This window comes from Natrix helvetica (assembly GCF_964273705.1).
Source record: "Natrix helvetica genome assembly, chromosome: 1".
NCBI lineage: Eukaryota > Metazoa > Chordata > Lepidosauria > Squamata > Natricidae > Natrix > Natrix helvetica.
This window is the reverse complement of record NC_138548.1, coordinates 2,613,358-2,633,312: the sequence shown is the minus strand read 5'-3', so window position 1 is coordinate 2,633,312 and position 19,955 is coordinate 2,613,358. Positions and strand designations below refer to the sequence as shown.

Here is a 19,955-nt window from a genome sequence, read left to right as displayed (position 1 = left end):
GACATTGATTTACTGATTTCTGGTTGGCGATGAAGCATCGAGTCTGACATCCTTCGTCGGAACTGGGCTTTTGCCTAGTGACAGGGGGCGTGGTTTAATTTAACTGTCAGGCTCAGTCCTCGCAATGAGTGGATGAAGGTCAACCCAGTCTGGATGCTACCTCCACCCTACGAGAAGAGGCGTCTCAGGTAAGGACCAACACCTTTTTTCTTAATGTATCTCTTATTTCTCATTCTCGCTTACTTCATTGTTTTTCTTATGAATCCTCTGCTGAAATTTTGGCAAATGCCAAGGCATGACATTTAAATAAAAAGAGGGGGAAAGTACAGCTAGACAAGATAGCAGACATTGCAGGCAAAAGTTTATCAATCCTAAAACAGTGCAAAGTGAAAGTAAGCAAGAGAAGGGAGGATTCCTTGATGAGAAGAACGATTTCAAGAGTTACCTGCCATGGCTTCATAGAGAGCTGGTGTGGCTTCTTTCTGCCCCACTTCAATACTCGTTGTGATTCCAGCATGTAAGGCATGTGCCACACAATAGGCAGCATTGTAGATGCCGTAGCTGAAACCGGTCATCTTTCCATCAAAGAGGGAGATTGGGAGGGTGTCCAGGTTCTCCTCCCCTGTGCAAACCCTTCGGCCATCAGGTGAGGCCACACCTGCCTTCAAAACCTCACAGTCAAATACAACTTCCCACCATTCAGGGAGAAAGACATCTCCATGGGGTTCATGTGGATTCAGAGCTCAGAGATAATTTTTGAATCCTGGCACCGGCTTTGTGTGAACTGTGAAAGACAAAGCGCCATGGACAGATTTTAATTTCACCCATTCGTAGTGATAGCCAATAGCTGAGAATTCCCATTGGGTAGTCAGGACCCAGACATTCCCAGAAGAAGCCTGGTTCTCTTCTTCATAAATATAAAGGGCTGCTATAAGGCTTTGCAGGGTATTTGACCCCCCTGAGACAATCACAACTTGAGCATCTTTGTTCAAAATGGTCCAAAGTGCATCTACCTGATCATTGTGTAATTCATTGAACAACAAGATTTGGGTAAAGATCTGTTTCACAAATTGTACGCAGATGTCATTCTGGGACAGGGCGGCATCAAAAATCCGGATGAAGTGGTCACTGCTCTCTGACTTCTGAACAACCATCCCAATCCAGTTCCACTGGAAATACAGAAGGAGCCGGACAATGGCTGCATTCTGTAGGTGATACTGGGGATCGATCTGGTAGAAGGTGGTGAACTGACTCTTATCCCTCAAAACAGGGTCAGAAAAACAATACCCTAGCTGAAGGGAGGGTGGAGGAAAAGGAAGAGATTAAACAAGGAAAATGGAACCTTTATTTTTTATTACTAACCTCAGACTATCTAGACTAACAGGGTATCCTATTCTAGACCTTCAATCCCCACAACTTTGCACCTTCATTAGATGTTTTCTTCTGTTCACAGAATTGACTCTGGGAGTTATTGGCAGTAAGTACACAAGATAGAGCTTACAGCATTCCCCCTTTCATCATGTTGCATGTCCACATACCTGAGAAATCTTGAAATTGCCAAACATGATTGCCATTGGGTATGAGAGTCTGGAATTGAGACCCCTAAGGACAGAAAGAAAGTTGTCCTGTGTGTCACACTTATAGTTAGGAGACAATTTTCTCCAGTTGGAGAGCAGAGACAGGCTGACATCTTGGGCCATGCTTGCATACTGATTCTCTTGGTAGATGAACCTCTCCCAACAATTACGGAATGACATCAGCTTTTGTATGCTTTATAGACCTACAAACGTTCTCAATATATGGTCCAACAAATGTTCCTGCACGCACCTCATCATTGCCACCTCACCCCCCCCCACCCACCCCAGTCAACCCTTGGCATCCTTCTTTCCATAGCTGCCCCACCCTGGTGACCATTCCCATCTGCTCCTCCCCCGTTACCCCTTCTTGGGCGAGTCACTGTGGGACAATTGCCCCGGCAGATTTGCCACGTAGGATAATTAGCCACACATATCTCAACTGTTCCTAGACCAAAACCCAGAAGCTCCTTCCCACTGCACCGACATTCTCTTCCTCTGCTGCCTGCTGGAATTGGGGTCCCTTCCCCATTCCTTTTGCCTACTCCCATGTTTAGTTGCTCTAGTGGAAGAGGGATTGGGGCCAGGTGAGCTGGAGTAAGTAAAGGGCTCTGTCCACCAGAAAAGCCAGAAAATGCAGGAGGTGAATGGTGGTCCCAGTGGAAACACCCACAGGGTGCTTGATAGGTTAGAGGCTCCTTCCAAAGAGAGAGAACCCCTCAACTCCCTCTCAGCTGCCCTGCTTCAGAATTGTTTCCTTCACTCCAGGAGTGATTGAGAATTTGCTCCCCCGATATAGTTATATGGAGAACACAGTCCTGTCCACAATAGGCTACAGTTCATACACCCCTCTTTGCAAATTAGTCACCCCAGGCCATGGCAGTAGTGATCATGCTTGCCCTTTGACTCCCTGTGTGCTGCCCCACTTTGGTTGAAGTGTGTAGAGACAGTATATGGACCAGACAGCTTTTACTCCCCCCATGTGCAGCCAACCCAGCACTTCAATTCAGTGATCAATTCCATGGCCAGTTTTCAAAGAGATGCTCTCAAGCTGTAACATTGTCAATGCAGGGCAGAACTGTGCTCTCTGTACAACTATCTGGGGAGAGAAAATTCTCAAATTCTCCTGGAATGACAGTGTCTCTGATTTAGGAAGCATCATCCATGGGTCTCCAGCTGAGACCAAAGGTTACAGTTGGCCTTGGTGGTCTTGGTGGTGGACAGAATGTCAGTGTCAGCCTCTGTTTCGCTATTTGCTTTCGGCTGCCATTGAAACAGGGAGGGGGGACTGGTATTTGGGAGGGGAAGTTTAAGTACAGGAGAGATTGTAAAAAGGGAGTTTTGGTCTCACCGTCTACTGTGCATGCTGGAGATCAGTGCTTGGTGTTGGTCAAGGCCAACCGTCCTGCATACCAACCTGATGATGCTCCTTGAAAGTGGAACTCACATGACACCTAAGGGATTTGCAGATTGGACACTGGGGTGAGGGTTACCAGGGGGAGGGGGTTTGGCCACATATTGATATGTATGATTTCGTGCGCTTGTGCCTCAGATCTTGCTTTGCTTAGCTACTCTCTTTCCATAGCCAGTAAAAGTACTCTTAATTCTGCAAAATGGAGCTAAGTGGTTTCTTTCTTGGTTGCTGAGGGAGGCCGGCTTGACAGTCAGTTCTCTCCCAGCTCAGACATTTAGGAAAGAAAAATCCTTGACTCTACTTGTAGAGTTGGGTATACTTTTACTGAAAGTCATCTGGTTAAAGCATAAGCACAGCCAGATCTGAAGATTCCCACATTTTCCCTTCTCCCGGACCGTTGGTCATCATGTTTGTGTCCAAGGAAGTTAAAATTACTTGTTTTGGTTACATTTCTAAAGTTTGGTGCCTGTTTGGTGGCCTTTGCATTCTGGCCCCATGCCTGTGTAGTTGGCTTGTTCAATCGTTGTTTCTGGTTGCCTCTTCTGTTTCCTAACCCCAACCCTTCCCCATCTCCCCTCTCCCATCCTTAAAGGCAGATTTGACATGTGGATGTACACTGGGAGGCTGCTCTTCCAGGTTATGGCGTGCATGTTCATGTGAAAACCAGTTGGCCAGCACGCTGGAACCCGGAAGAGCAACGGACAATGGATCTGCATGCCATAGGTTCAGCATCATGGGTATAGTTTCCTGCCTAAACAGAGGGCTTCACTAGAAGACCTCCAAGGTCGCTTCTAACTCTGTTATTCTATTCTATTCTATTCTATTCTATTCTATTCTAAAAACACTTCAAATGGCCAATTTATAAGAAGCCCTAATCAGAGAGCTACAGAACCTCTATTCCCATGGTTTCTTCTAAGCTTAAATATGAGAGTTTCTGCACACCCAACAGCCTTCAGGCACTAGGACAAAACTTTGACAGCCCTGCTTGATCAGCAAAATAGAGAAGAACACATTTTCTGAGTCCAACTAGTTTAAATTTCTGTCGCAACTTGAGAGATCTCCCTACCTGTTTTTAAGCTCTATGGGAGAAGCTTCTAATTTCACCTCCTGCCAAGTATAAGCAAACCAGTTATTTGGTATAAATTTTGGAATGATTATTCAAACTTACTAGAATGCAACAGATTGTCCTGTGCCAGTAGGCCCCATTAGCTATCAATACCATCCAAACAAACTTTGGTTCAGGTCAAACTCCATCTTGTTTACAGGGGTTCTGTTTCATGTAGGTCAAATGCCCAATTTCACCTCGACTCTCAAGTCTATCTGCAGTAGGGATTGACAACAAGAGACACAAATATGTTTTCCCATTCTGGTGTGTAGTTAAAATTTGTTGCTGAGTGGATAGGATAATTCATTTTCTTTGCAATTATCATAAGAACAGTTGTTAATGCATCCCTCTGGATTTCTGTCCCTCAAATTATTCCAAGATAAAACCTGCTTTGAAGATATGTTCCAAGGTCTTCCACCAGGGGCAGAATCTGTCATCTTGTCTTGAAAAGAGCTCATTCTTGGGTTGGTTGAGACTCAGCTGTCCTCACTTTTCTCTTTGCTTACGCCTGCAATTCAGCCTCTGCACGAATCTTGACTTCTCATTTAAGAGGGACAAGAATGACTGGGCTGCCTCTCCTGCTGCTGCTACTCTTCTGCCTCTTGCCTCCAACCACTGCTAAGAGGAGGCAATGTGTGTTGCGGAATTTGTTCAGGGCTCAAGGAAAACAGCACTATTACAGGCCTGGTGATCTCATTATTGGTGGGAATTTACCTTTGGGAACTTCTTCCTCCAATAACCCTGATTTTCAGAAAGAACCATTCAAACTTCTTTATGTTACTTTGTAAGTTTTACCTGGCAGGGAAAGATGCATGAATTATTTCCTGTATTCTGGATTCAGGGATTCCTTTCAGAAATCCTTGGTCTACTTTTGTAATGTCCTAGGGTATCTCCTGTCTTTGATCATAAAACAGGCTAGAATTCTCAATCATTCTAGAACTCGATATCAGGAAGATGATAGACCACATAAAAAACCAAGGAAGAAACAACACATTTCAAAATGTCCTGGCCTAAAACAAAGTTGAGATAATGTTAACTTGGACAGAAAAGCATAATAGAAAACTCAAATAAAAGCTTTTTTATTGTATGGTATTGTAATAAGACCAATTTTGTATTGTGGTGACCAGTTCTGATCATCACAATAAAAAAAAAGATTTTGAGATTCTGGAAAGCAGGCAGAGAAGAGCCACAAAGATGATTAGGGGCCTGGATGCTGAAATGTATGAAGAACGGTTTCAGGAATTGGGTTATGTCTAGTCTAATGAAAAGAAGGACTGGGGGGACATGATAACACTGTTCTAATATTAGAGGGGCTCCTACAAAGACAAGGGCAGCAAACTATTTCCCAAAGCAGCAAGATGAGAAACAATGGTTGGAAACTAACAAGGAGAGAAGCAACTTGGAACAAAGGATAAATTTGCTAATGTTGAGAGCAATTAACCAATGGAACAGCTTGCCTTTCTCCTTTGTCATTAAACCATACAATTTTGATCCAAGAGCAGCTACTTAAAAAAACTCAATGAAATCTGGGATTTGTTATTCCAAACAGCATCAAATATGGCTAGGAAAATTTAAACCACATACACGTTTTCCCTGTAATGTTCCCAATGTCTTCTTTACTATAGATTCCTACCCAAGAAGTACCAGCAGTTCCTGGCCTTGGTGTTTGCAGTCACAGAGATCAACAAAGATTTTGTTCTCCTCCCCAACATCACACTTGGCTTCCACATTTGTAACAATGATCAGTTTGAGAGGAGGATTTCTCAAATCAGCCACTCCTTTCTCTCCACATGGGGCCAAATGGTTCCAGGGTACAAATGTGACAGGCAGGACCCTCTGCTCTCTGTCATTGGAGGTGACAACCCCAAATCCTCAAGGCAGATGGCCCCCATCTTCAGCATCTACAAGATCCCACAGGTAAGGGGGCTTCACAGGATGCAGGGTGGAGTAGAGAAACAACAGAAACATGCACAGAAGTCAAGGATGAAAATGTTGTTGTTGAAGGGGATATTTTATAGTTTAATTCATTTTTATAGTTTATGTTTCAAAATATATAACCCCAACAGACAAATAATGAAATAATCCTGAAATATTGTACTTGCCAAGGAGAATTAATTCCTGACTTTCATAAAAATATAGCCACAATTTCCCTGCAATTTATTACCTGTATCAGGTTCACAATTTCTTCCTTTGGCTTCTGACCAAACCAGGCAAATTATATAGCTAGCAGCCCTTCCTAGGAAGGGAAAAAGCTTCAGCTTGTTAATTGAAATCAGCCTGAATGGAGGGTAAGAAAAAAAACCCATCCAATGATGACTCCTAAAATCATCACAAACTTTGTCTTTGAAAGAGGAATCTCTTTTTCTCCAGCTCGGTGTTGGCTTTGAGTTCTCTCAGGGAGAGAGCAGCATTTATCCTTCCTTCTTCCGGATTAATCCCAGTGACTTTCCAGAGTGTGTGGGTTTAGTCCAGCTGCTCCTGTACTTCCAGTGGAACTGGGTTGGGCTTGTGACCTCTGAAGATGACAGTGGAGAACAGTTCATCTCATCTCTGGTGCCACTGCTCAAGGAGAAGGAGATCTGCCTGGCCTTCACTGAAGGCTTTAAACCTAAAGGAACTATTGTTTCAGTAAAGGATTTAATTTTCAAGATGTTGTTTAAAATTTTGTTTAACGCTGAAGTGATTCTTTTGTTTGGAGACTCCACGGATTCTGCAAATTTTTTGACAGTTCTGAATCTTTGTGTGAAGTACGTAAAGATACCACTTCAAAATGTTTGGATCCTAACTTCTCACTGGAAATTTACTCTGAGTGGAGATCCTTCTGAAGGTTTAAAGAATTTGCATGGAGCTTTGCAGTTTAAGGACCAGACTGGTGATGTCTCAGAATTCAGCCACTTCCTCCTGTCTTTATACCAGTTGATCAAAGAAGGGGCCAGCTTTCTCCTGGATTGGTGGGAAACACTCTTTGGCTGCAGTGTCCCCAAACCAGGCAAGGTCCCTCCAAAAGGGAAAGAACAATGTACAGGAAAGGAGAATTTACAGGATATTCCAGATTTCATTTTTGAAATGAGCCTGACAGGTGAAAGTTACAACATCTACAATGCCATTTATGCTGTGGCACATGCATTGCATGCAATTTATGGATCAGGAGGAGGACCAGCCATGCTGAGGCTTGGAAAGAGGATCTCAAATGTCCAGCCATGGCAGGTAATCTCTGCGATATTTTATCCAGTCCACAAAACAAAAGAGAGGAAGCTTCTCATGTATATTTCTTGAATTACTGATGAACTACCTCTATACTGTCTCTATATCATTGCATCTCAGAACAAATGTAAACAGCATTTTTTTTAAAAAAACATATGAATTAATTATAATGTTTTGTTGAAAGAGGGAGCAAAAGAGAAGTAACCTAAACCAGTTATCAACAGTATAGGAAATTTCTTCATATATGGTTCTGAAAGTTCCCTGAGATTCATGGGGTGACCAGGGAGGAAATGTCAGCCTGGAACAAGAGGATAATCTGAGTGCATTTGTGTCAGATGCTTCCAGAACAGTTGAAGTCTTAATGGGCGTATTTGCAGAACCTCCTTATTTTCCCTCAGTATTTCATCTGAATCCAACCTGCAAAAATATACTCAGCTCAGTTAATTTTCACCTTATTTTATGTTTCTGTGAGTCAGAATCCTATATGACCTCACAAGATTGGTCTTCTAGTCCAATCCCCTGCTCAAGCAGAGGACCCTATTCCATTTCAGACAAATGGCTCTCCAATCTTTTCTTTAAAATCTTCAGTGTCTGAGAAACTTGCAACTTCTGGAAGCTAGTCATTCCAGTAATTAATTCTTCTCACTCTCAGGAAATTTCTCCAAAAAGAGGAGGGGGTCAATTTATTTTCCAAAGCACCAGAGGACAGTATAAGAAACAATGGATGGAAACTAATCAAGGAGAGAAGCAAGCTGGAATTAAGGAGAAGCTTCCTAACAGTAAGGAAAATTAACCTGTGGAGCAGATGGTCTTCAGAAGTTGTGAGTACTTCATCATTGGAGGTTTAGAAGAAGAGACTGGACAGCCACTTGTCTGAAATGGTATAGGAGATCCTGCTTCAGCTGGACTAGAAGACCTCCAAGGTCCTTTCCAGCTCTATTCTGATTCTAACTTTTGTTCTATATTGTTTCTCTCCTTGGTTAGTTTCCATCCATTGCTTCTTGTCCTGTGTTCTTGGTGACATCAGCCTTCATCAGCCTTAATCGACAGAAGAGTCTCAAAGTGGACCTAATAGGTTCCTGGTTTGAAATTCCTCAAAATGTCCTGCATTGTTTTGGCTAAACACTGGACCTCTCTAAGCAATGAAGAGAGAATTCGGGACTGGCAGTTCCTTGCAGTTGTCCTCACTTGGTCACACCTGGTTTCTGCATTATTTTCTCTTGGATACTAGAGAAAGTCAGCAGAATTATGCACTCTTCTGATATAAATTATTTAACCATTCAACAAAATGCAAAGTGGCTTATGCAGAAGCCACTACATGTACATTTAAAAATATACTGTACAGCCAAATATCACATGAGGAAAACCACACAATTAAATTTTGGAATGTGGGCTTAACTTTTTTGTATGTAACTAATTTTAATTTTGGTTAAAACTTGTGGAAGCCAAAATATAAATGCCCAATTATAAAGAGAATCTTGTATTGTTATATCAAAAGAGCCAAATATTTGGTGTTACTCCTGATTGTTCATATCTCAACCAAGGGACCAACTCTTATTTTTTAGATATATACCTGTTTCCTATGATGATGGCCACCACAAAATCATAGGAGCCATGATGTCTCATTTCGGCCTTTCAGCTAATTGCTCCAATTTCTGAAGATCTCTTTTCTTTCAGATACTTGACAATTTGAAGAATGTCCACTTCAACAACAGTGCCGGAGATAAAGTCTCCTTCTCACAAAATGGACTGAGAACTGCTCGTTATGATATCGTCAACTGGGTTTTCCACCCCAATAAAATTTTAGTACCTGTGAAAGTTGGCCACAGGGATCCCAGGGCTGCCCCAGGCCAGGACTTCTCCATTAACCCTGATGCGATCATCTGGGCCTCAAAGGTGAGTTGGAAGAAAATGTGGTAAATTCAGGAAGAGAATCACTTTTTCCTGGGGATGCTGAACATCCTTCTAAAGTGAAAACAGGTCTATTGAATCCAAAAAGACTTTTGGCTTTGGTGAATTATCTGCATTTGAGGTTAACACATTTTAGGTCTAATTTGTAAAAGGTCAAATAATGGGTGGGAATCAGAAGAACTGATTGAAACCTGCTAGAAGATGCCCTTTGCCAGGTGAGATTTCAAGTTATGACAGCACTAAATGAATGATATTTCTGTCTGGTTCTCAATATAATGGCCACTGGAGAATCCCTGCAATCACATGATGAAATAACACTATCTCCAGTCTTTCTCTTTTTTTCTCTTGTAGAAGGTGCCCTTGGCCAGGTGTGGCAGGAAGAGGTGCCAGGCAGGAGAGAGGAGAAGAGTTCCAGAGGGCAAGCCAGTTTGCTGCTACCAATGTGCCCCTTGTCCAGAAGGAACCATCTCAAATCAGACAGGTAGAGCACTTTTCAAATACAGATCTTCCAGGATCTACGAAGTCACTGAATAGATGTTAATTTTGTCATTTTTGTTGGGAATAAACTACATTAGGGTATTCATACTTTTCAGTCAGTTTATGGATCTGAGCTGTCCTGCCCTCTCAGGCTATTTTTCTGCTCCTTAATAACGTGATGCAGGATAGTTTTAGGGCAGAGTGTATGGGTCCCCTTCCAGCCTTATCTACTCTCCCATCCCATCAGGAAACCCTTCTGTCAATTCTCTGAAAGAGTGGCTTATGCAAGTCAAGCTTTAGCACTCATTATTTAAGGTGTCCTTCTTTTGTCAGCATTTTCCATCTCCAACAGAATTGATGCACCCGTTAGAGAATGAGGAGATCCCTCCATCTATGACTGACAGCTGCCAACAGTCACCTTATAAGAGAGAGGAGGAATATAATATATAATAATAAATATTAACCCTTAATAAATAATAATCCTTCCCTGGAAAAAAAGGCTGAATGAGCAGATTTGAAGTAGAAAGCAGAGAAGCTGGGCCTTTCAATCATGAGGAAATCAGGAAATTCAGGAAGTTAAATACAAATTCAAATGGAACTCAAGTTGGCCTTGACTTAGATCTCTTGTGGGTGTGAAGGGACTCATGACTGATGACGTATTTATTTTTTATTTTTTTTAATTTATTTTATTGTTTTAATTAAGCAAAAAACACACACAAAACCATTCTTCATTACATCTTCCAGAAAGCATGTCGATTGGTTACAAATAAATTTCGTGCGTTACTACAATCATTCTTTATATTTCATTCATATTGAATTGTACATTTTAAATCAAAAATCTTTATACCATCAATATACCATCATTCTCATTTAACTATATTTGTTTAAACGTGCTTTTGTCTAGAATCATTTATATTTGAGGCTATACGAGGCTAGACCTACTACAGCTACGAGATTCCCCCCTCTCGCAGCTATGGCCTCCTGCCCTTTCAAGGGCCCACCTTGAGGACGGGTTCATTAACCCAGAGAGGTGGAGGAAGCGCACGTTAAGGGGTTTTTTAATTAAATGTTTTTTAAAAGTTGTAAGGGGTTATAAGGATGGGGGGGGAGGGGTTGTAGGGATGGGGGGGGGGGGAACCGGTTAGGAGGGATGGAAGAGCCAGGCACCTAGGTGTGGTCGAAAGAGGAGGGAGCGGAGTGGGGGAGGAGAGGGAAGATAGCATTCCTGTGCAGGGCTCCTTAATACCAACAGTCGTGGGGAGGGGCGGGTGCGAGGACAGTTTAAGAGCGCGTAGTCGGTTGGGAGACCGGGGTTTTTGGTCATTCCCGGTCGTCTGTACCAACCCCTGCATACTAGGTGGTCAGGATCTACAGACCCAAGGCCTGAGACTGCTGTTATGCAACACGAGGTCCGTTGTTAATAAGGCCCCCCTCATCCACGATCTAATTTTGGAGGGGGAGCCAGACCTCGCCGGAATAACTGAGACCTGGTTGGGCCACGAGGGAGGTCTTCCCCTTGTGAAAATGTGCCCGCCAGGTTATCGAGCATTTCACCAGCCTCGGGCCCAGGGAAGGGGCGGTGGGGTAGCAGTGATTATCCGGGAAAACTTAGAGCCGAGAGAGTTCACCGTGCCGCAGACATCCGGGTGTGAGTCCCTCGTCGTGAGATGGGGCCCAGGGAGGCAGTTGGGCCTGCTGATAGTATACCTGGCTCCTCGCTATACTTCAGCGGCCCTGCCCGAACTCCTTGAGCTGATCTCATCGGTGGCGGTTGAGACCCCCAAACTTTTAGTGATGGGGGATTTTAATCTGCCGTCGATGGGAGAAGCGTCTGAGGGGGTTCGGGAGTTCATGGCTTCCATGACAGCCATGGACCTGACCCAGTTAATTCAGGGCCCTACTCACGAGGGAGGCCACACCCTGGACCTTGTTTTCGTCTCTGGCCAGTGGACGAGTGATCTGGGAATAGGGGATCTAGACATTATTCCCCTGTCATGGTCGGATCACTCACTTCTCCGGCTGGACTTCCCTGGTGCTACCCCCCGCCGCGAGGAGGCGGAACTGGAAGGTATTAGATGGTTCCGCCCCAAGCGCCTGATGGAACCGGATAGGTTCCAGACGGAACTTGGGCCACCTCCTGTGGACCTGACCCGCCCCCGAGTGGAGGACCTGGTAGACGCATGGAATAGTGCGACTACCGGGGTCCTAGACCGGGTGGCGCCTTTGCGGCCTCTCCTGCGGCGACGAACCACCCTGGCACCTTGGTTTACCGAGGAGCTAAGGGTGATGAAACGCCACAAGAGACGCCTAGAGAGTCGTTGGAGATCCTCCCGTTCCGAATTTGACCGAGCACAGGCACGAGCCTTTTTGAAGACGTACCTTGTGGCATTAAGAGTGGCCAAACGTCAACATTGTGCCGCTCTTATTGCGTCTGCAGATAGCCGCCCTGCCGCCCTGTTTCGGGTGACCCGCTCTCTCTTGTTTGAGAGACCACGGGAAGCCCCACTACAGGGTAGAGCAGAGGAGTTTGGGAAATATCTACAGGACAAAGTCGCTCAAATCCGGATGGGATGGGCCCCTTTCAGTGGTTCAGTAGAGACGCCCGTGGCGAGTCTTGAGGGACCGCTTTGGGAGGAGTTTGACTCGGTTGCCATCGAGGATTTGGACAGGTTGCGTGGACGTCTGCGACCCACCACATGTTTATTGGACCCGTGTCCCTCCTGGCTTGTACTGGCATCCTGGGAGGTTACGCGCGACTGGCTCCTTGGCCTGGTGAACGCCTCGCTGGGTGAGGGGTCTCTACCGGCCGCCTTGAAAGAGGCGGTGGTGAGGCCCCTGCTCAAGAAGCCTTCCCTGGATCCAACGGACCTAGTCAATTATCGTCCTGTCTCCAACCTTCCTTTTTTAGCGAAGGTTGTAGAGAGTGTGGTGGTAGAGCAGTTCCCACGTCACCTGGAGGAAAATGATTATCTAGACCCGCGCCAGTCCGGCTTCCGACCCGGGCACAGCACGGAGACGGCCTTGGTCGCATTGGTTGATGATCTCTGGAGGGCCAGAGATAGGGGTTGTTCCTCTATCCTGGTCCTATTAGATCTCTCGGCGGCGTTCGATACCATCGACCATGGTATCCTGTTGCACCGGCTAGAGGGGCTAGGAGTCAGGGGCACCGTTTTACGGTGGTTTGGCTCCTACCTCTCTGATCGGACGCAACGTGTGTTGGCAGGGGAGCAGAGTTCGACCCGGAGGCCACTCACATGTGGAGTGCCACAGGGATCGGTGCTCTCGCCTCTCCTGTTCAACACATATATGAAACCGCTGGGCGAGATCATCCGTGGTTTTGGGGTGGGATATCATCTGTATGCTGATGATACTCAGCTATACATTTCCACCCCGAACCACCCCAATGAGGCCGTCGAAATGATGTCCCGGTGTCTGGAGGCCGTACGGGTCTGGATGGATGGCAACCGACTAAAACTCAACCCTTCCAAGACGGAGTGGCTGTGGCTTCCGGCCTCCCGGTTCAACCAGGTGCTTCCATCCCTGGCCATCGGGGGCGTCCAACTAGCCCCCATGGAACAGGTGCGCAATTTGGGCGTCCTCCTGGATGCCCGGTTGTCCATGGATGATCATGTAACAGCCGTGGCTAGGGGGGCGTTCCATCAGGTTCGCCTGATGCGCCAATTGCGCCCCTTATTGGACCGGGATGCCCTACGCACAGTCACCCATGCGCTAGTGACGTCTCGCCTGGACTACTGCAATGCTCTCTACATGGGGCTTCCCTTGAGATGCACTCGGAGACTACAGTTGGTCCAGAACGCGGCCGCGCGGGTGATTATGGGGAGGACTAGATACTCCCCTGTAACACCTCTCCTGCGCGAGCTGCACTGGCTTCCTGTGGTCTACCGAGTGCGTTTCAAGGTTTTGATTATGATCTTTAAAGCGCTTCATGGCACAGGGCCTAGTTATATGCAGGATCGCATCCTGCCCCACATATCCCTACGACCAATTCGCTCACACAGAGAGGGACTTCTCCGGGTGCCGTCCGCCAAACAGTGCCGGGGGGCGACACCCAGGAGCAGAGCCTTCTCTGTGATGGGCCCAGCCCTGTGGAATGACCTCCCCCGTGACATCAGGATTACTTCCGATCTCCGCTCCTTCCGTGTACAGCTGAAGACCCACCTCTTTCAATTATCTGGCCTGGCTCAATCGTAATTTCTCTTATTCCTCCTAACTGTTTTTTAAATTGTCTTTAAATATTAATTCTTAATTGCATATTGGGTTTTTACAATTTGGGGTATTTTAATGCTGATTTTTAACTGTCTAAATGATGAAATTTGTTACCTCCTCCGTGTATGCGTGTATGTGTGTTTTGTATTTATGTATGTTTATGTGCTGTTATATATCTTTTATGTTTTATGCTCCATTGTATGCCGCCCCGAGTCCTACTTGGAAAGGGAGCGGCTAATAAATCCAAATTATTATTATTATTATTATTATTATTATTATTATTATTATTATTATTATTATTATTATTATTATTTATATTATAATCAATCTAGACAAAAATTTATTGCTAGAAGTTGTAAGTACCCAGGAGAGATTGCATCTTTATAACAAAATCTAAACAAAAAAAAATTAATAAAATTAGTAAATCTTTTCCCCAGGTCCCATATTATAGTTTATATCCAAATTGTTTTTACCAGTTAGAGTTATTATTTCATTATTATTGTCATGATGGGTTATCTGTTAACGAATAAACATTTTAAAAACAAAAACATTCTATAAGCAGCTACAACGTTCTACTTATTAATCACCAAGAATTAACTAAGTTTTAATTTTAATTTTTATTATTTTTTCCCCATTCAATTATGTTTTATTTGGGTTTCACCATTCTTAACTTTTTTATTTTACCCATAACTATTATTTTTAAGTTTTGTTACATTCCTTCATTGATTCTTGTTTCTTTCCTCCATCCACCTATACCATTTATCCCATATCTGGTAGAATTCTGATTCTTCTTTTCCCTGAATTTCTTTAGTTAGTTTGTCCATTTCAGCACAGTCCATAACCTTTCTTATTATTTCATCTTCACTTGGAGTTAGTTTGTTTTTCCATTTCTGGGCATAGGCAATCCTTGCCGCCGTTATTATATGTAGTATTAAATACTGGATTTCTTTTTTGTATTTCGCAGACATTATTCCTAATAAGAAGATTTCCAGTTTCCATTATATTTTAATTCCCGTTATTGCCTCCAGCCAATTTTTTATCTTTTTCCAAAACTTTTTAGCCTCCTCACAGGTCCACCATAAATGGTAATACGTTCCGTGAATCGATTCGCATTTCCAACATTTTGGGGAGGTATTTGATGATATTTTAGCTAACCTTGTTGGTGCCAGGTGCCATCTATAAAACAATTTGTACTGGTTTTTCTTGTATGAAACTGAGAGTGTCATTTTTAAGTTTGTTCCCCAAAATTTTTCCTATTTGTCTAATTCAATATTATATCCAAAGTTCTGTGCCCATTTTATCATTTGTTCTTTCGCAATTTTCTCTTCCATTTTATACTTCAGGAGAAATTTATATATTCTCCCTATCATTTTTCTATCTGGGCTTTGAATGATTTTATCCAATTCGTGTGGTTCTGTTTCAAGGTCATATAATTTGGTATCTTTATTGTATTTAGTTTTGATTTGAAGGTAAGTTAACCAGTCAACTTTCATGTTTTGTTCTGTCAATTCTTCAATTGTTTTTAAGTTTCCCTGTCTATCAATTAAGTCTCTATATCTTAGTATTTTGTTCCAATCTATAAAATTTGGATGAGTCGCCTTTCTGTCGGTGATAGCCAATTCGGAATTTCCACATAGTGTTTTTTTTTATTTTGAGCCATTTTTGCAATAACGCTCTTCTAATTAAATGATTTTGAAAGTATTTGTGTGTTTTATTTTTATCATCCCATAGGAATGTGTGCCAGCCTGCTTGCAAATCATGGCCTTCCAAAGTCAAAATTCTTTTATTCTTTAGCTCTATCCAATCCTTCACCCATGTTATTGATACTGCCGATGCGTATAAATCCCAATTTGGTAATGCTAAACCTCCCCTCTCCTTGCTGTCTTGCATTGACTTTAGTTTAATCCTTGCTTTTCATCCCTGCCAAATAAACCTAGCGGTTATTTTGTTTAATCCTTGAAAGAATTTTTTACCCGGATTAATAGGTGCAGCTTGCAACAGGAATAAGATTCTTGGTAGAATATTCATTTTAATTGTCGCTATACGTCCCATGAGTGATAGTTGAATATTTTTCCAATTTTCTAACTCTTTCTTCATTTGTATCACTAATTTATTATAATTATCATCTTTAATTGTGGAACATTTTGCCGACACCCAGATCCCCAAGTATTTCACTTTCTTAGTTATTTGCATTCTGGTTGTTACTTCCAGTTCCTCTTCTTGCTTTTTTTGTCATGTTCTTGGTTATCATTTTTGTTTTGTTTTTATTGACCTTTAATCCTGCCACTTCGCCATATTCTTCTAATTTTTGAATTAATTTCCGACTGGATTCTAATGGGTCCTCTAGTACAAATACTAGGTCATCGGCATAGGCTTGGGCCTTATATTCTTCATTTTTGAGTCTTAACCTTTTATTCTTTGGTCCTTCGACTGATGACGTATTTAACCTCAGGCTGGCCATCTTCAAAAGTGTCAGGGGTAACCTACAAACAATGTGCACACAAAATACTGGATTTCTGGCAGATAGATTCATCTATTTTGTTGGGGTTCCAGTTTATAGTGGAAAAGAAAAGTGTATAATCTCTCATGCACAGAAAGCCACATCAATAACAAGTTAGCAGTGACTGGAGATGGCCTTTTGTTTCTCACAAACACTGACCATGCCAGCTGGAACTGAACAGATCCTACTCTAAGGCTTCCCTTTCCCCAGGATCATCCTGAATGAAGATTGATTTCCCCTTTTTGATGCACCATAAACTGCACTGTATCACTACCGGCATCATTTGTGGTTTGGCCAGAGCAGAAAGGGGATAGTCATGTCAATCTTAGAGGAGGGATAATGATCACGATGAAATCATTACACCCAACTTCTTAATTTCAGATGCAGCCCAATGTGACCCCTGCCCAGAAGACCAATATCCCAACAAGGACCAGGACCACTGCATTGCCAAGAAGATCCACTTCCTCAGCTACCAAGAGACGCTGGGATACACTTTGGCTTCTCTAGCTCTTTTCCTTTCTCTGATCACATCTGCAATACTGGTGATTTTCCGTAAACATCATGACACACCGATAGTCAAGGCCAACAACCGAAATCTCACCTACATCCTCCTGGTCTCCCTCCTGCTCTGCTTCCTCTGTTCCTTCCTCTTCATTGGGCAACCTGGGAAGCTCACTTGTCTCTTCCGACAAACTGCCTTTGCCATTTTGTTTTCCCTTGCAGTTTCCTCTGTGTTGGCAAAAACTGTCATGGTGGTTCTGGCCTTCATGGCTACCAAACCAGGGAACAGGGCGAGGAAAATGTTAGGAAAACCACTGACCAACTCCATTATCTTAGCCTGTCCCCTAATCCAAGCAATCCTTTGTGCCATCTGGATGGTAAGTTCTCCCCCATTTCCCAACATGGACTTCCACTCCTTGGTAGGAGAGGCCATCTTGGAATGTAATGAAGGCTCAGCTTGGATGTTTTATACTGTCCTTGCCTTCCTGGGTTTCCTTGCCCTTGTGAGTTTCATGGTGGCCTTTCTGGCTAGGAAATTGCCTGACAGCTTTAATGAAGCCAAGTTCATTACTTTTAGCATGCTGGTCTTTTGCAGTGTTTGGATCTCCTTCCTCCCCACCTACCTGAGCACCAAAGGGAAGTTCATGGTAGTTGTGGAGATTTTCTCCATCTTGGCCTCTGGGGCTGGTCTCTTGTCTTGCATCTTTCTCCCCAAATGCTACATTATCCTATTCAGGCCTCATCTGAATTGTCGAGAGAATATTATGAGGCACAAAAATCTCTGATTGATATGGGGACTGAGAACTTTATTTTGACTTTGGGAAATTTTTATACCTGACGTTATTTCTGATGACAATATGTCTGTTAATGAGCAACAATCATCCTCCCTTTCATTTTACTTAAATACTAATTTTCTCCAAAGAAATTCCATGATAGGTTTAGACAAAAGCTTTAATATTAAAGATATGGATATTAATTTCTAGCATGCCCATTTCTCACTTTATTTATTTTAATCATATGAGGGTTTTTTAAGAAAATGTCATGTTGTCTTTATTGTCAATGTTTTTAAACATGATTGTTTGCATTTATCCCTGATATTTTGCTGAGTTCTTTACTTACTATTCCATTTCATTGAGTATTAGGTGATTCTAGAGTTTTATTCTCTATCAACATACTAGGAGAAAAAAAGTTTATTAATAAAGATGATCATGTGAAATAGATATCAATAGATATTTTCTCATCATTTGTATTATTAATCATTTTATCCATTCCAAATATTATGAAGAAGGAAGGATGGACAGAGGAACGGATGGAGAAAAGCAAGGAAGAATGTGCGAGAATAAATAGAGTAAATCATGACTTGTTTATTATTAAATAGGGAGGAAGTCAAGATTACATGTTGTTCTCCTGTTGTTTAACAACATAGATAAAAGTACAGAAAATGCTTAGACATTTGCTATTTGGGAAGGCAATTGTCTATGTACGTCTATGTAAAGATGATAGTATGTTATCTAAGGACTCAAATAATTTCCACCAATGTTCCATTGATGTGATATATGCAGACTTGTTTTATGTATTTGAATACCAAGACATCAAACACCAAGATAATCATGTTTCACAGCGAAGTGGAGTGCCCAACAAGGGAGAATATCTGTAGCTCAGGGTTGATATGTGTGGTGCTTGGTGCTTTCTGAGCTTGGTTGATTTCATGCAGGCATTTTGTTATCTGAACTAGGAAACACCATCAGTGCTGGGGCTGATGAGCTAGCACTGATAACATTACCTAGTTTGGGTAATGAAATGTCTGGAAGAAAACAAGCAAGCTCAGAGAGCACCAAGGACCCTCAAATGGAATGACCATTTATAAGAAACCCTTGTCAGAAAGAACTGCAGAACATCTATTCCCAATGTCTGCTTAGAATAATTCATGCTAAGAGTACAATACAATAGCAGAGTTGGAAGGAACCTTGGAGGTCTTCTAGTCCAACCCCCTGCCTAGGCAGGAAACCCTATATCGTTCCAGACAAATGGCTATCCAACATCTTCTTAAAGACTTCCAGTGTTGGGGCATTCACAACTTCTGGAGGCACAACTTCTGGAGGCAGTAGGTGGATGAATTTGTAGACGGACAGAATTCTAAAGATCGAAAAATGGCTAGAAGAATTATGAGATGTGCAAACATTCATAGAAACATTGTGGATAATATTCGATTAGGAATGAACTTTGATGAAAAAGCCAATGTCATTAAGGGCATTTGCTTAAAGGGAGTTGATGACTTTTTCTCCCAAAGAAACTGAAAGAAGGAAAAGCAAGTATTTGGATATTTTGGAAATAATGATCATCTAAAGGAAGGAAAGTTATGGAGAACTAGACTCAATGGGGATGGTGGATATTAGTTTTTGCCATTCTTCCTTTGCTCATTTGCAATTCAAAACAGTCTGCAGTTGACTAGAAAAACAATTACAGTACCAATAAAATTGAGACCAAATACATTTCAGAGAAATTCTTCTGCAAATAGCTTGAGGAACATAGGAGATCTCAATTTTTGGATGGAAGCTATTTTACAGTGGTGGCATTCAATTTTTTTTACTACTGGTTCTTTGGGCATGGCTTGGTGGGCGTGGATTGGTGGGCATGGCAGGGGAAGGATACTGTAAAATCTCTATTCCCTCCCCACTCCAGTGGAAGGTTACAGCAAAATCCCCATTTCCGCCCGATCAGCTAGGACTCGGAAGGCAGAGAATAGATGGGGGCGGGGCCAGTCACAAGCGATATTTTCTCTGAACTACTCAAAATTTCTATTACTGGTTCTCAAGAACAGGTCAAAACCTGCTGAATGCCACCTCTGACAGGGTCCACATGAGGAAAACAGAATCTGTGCACTTTAGATTCTTCAATTGTGGCCAAAAGTGAACTATTGCAGATATGGCTTCATGTGAGACCTGTCTCAGCTTGGGTGTTCAGGAAAGAAAGACCCTCAATTCCATGTATAGTTTTACTTTTACTGAAGCCAAGTGGATACAACATAGCAAAGTCTGATCT

The 19,955-nt window shown here is 42.8% G+C and overlaps 1 protein-coding gene across 1 annotated transcript; it reads left to right on the top strand.

Moving 5' to 3' along the window:
• Positions 1-1,563: 1,563 nt before the first annotated feature.
• Positions 1,564-18,050, top strand: LOC309384768 (vomeronasal type-2 receptor 116-like; the record flags this gene model as incomplete). Its single annotated transcript, XM_081938515.1, has 5 exons — positions 1,564-1,577; positions 5,719-6,010; positions 8,975-9,193; positions 9,560-9,689; positions 16,794-18,050. 5 exons carry the CDS (start codon positions 1,564-1,566, stop codon positions 17,696-17,698), a joined length of 1,560 nt encoding a protein of 519 aa, XP_081794641.1. The 3' UTR covers positions 17,699-18,050.
• Between the last annotated feature and the right edge of the window lie 1,905 nt (positions 18,051-19,955).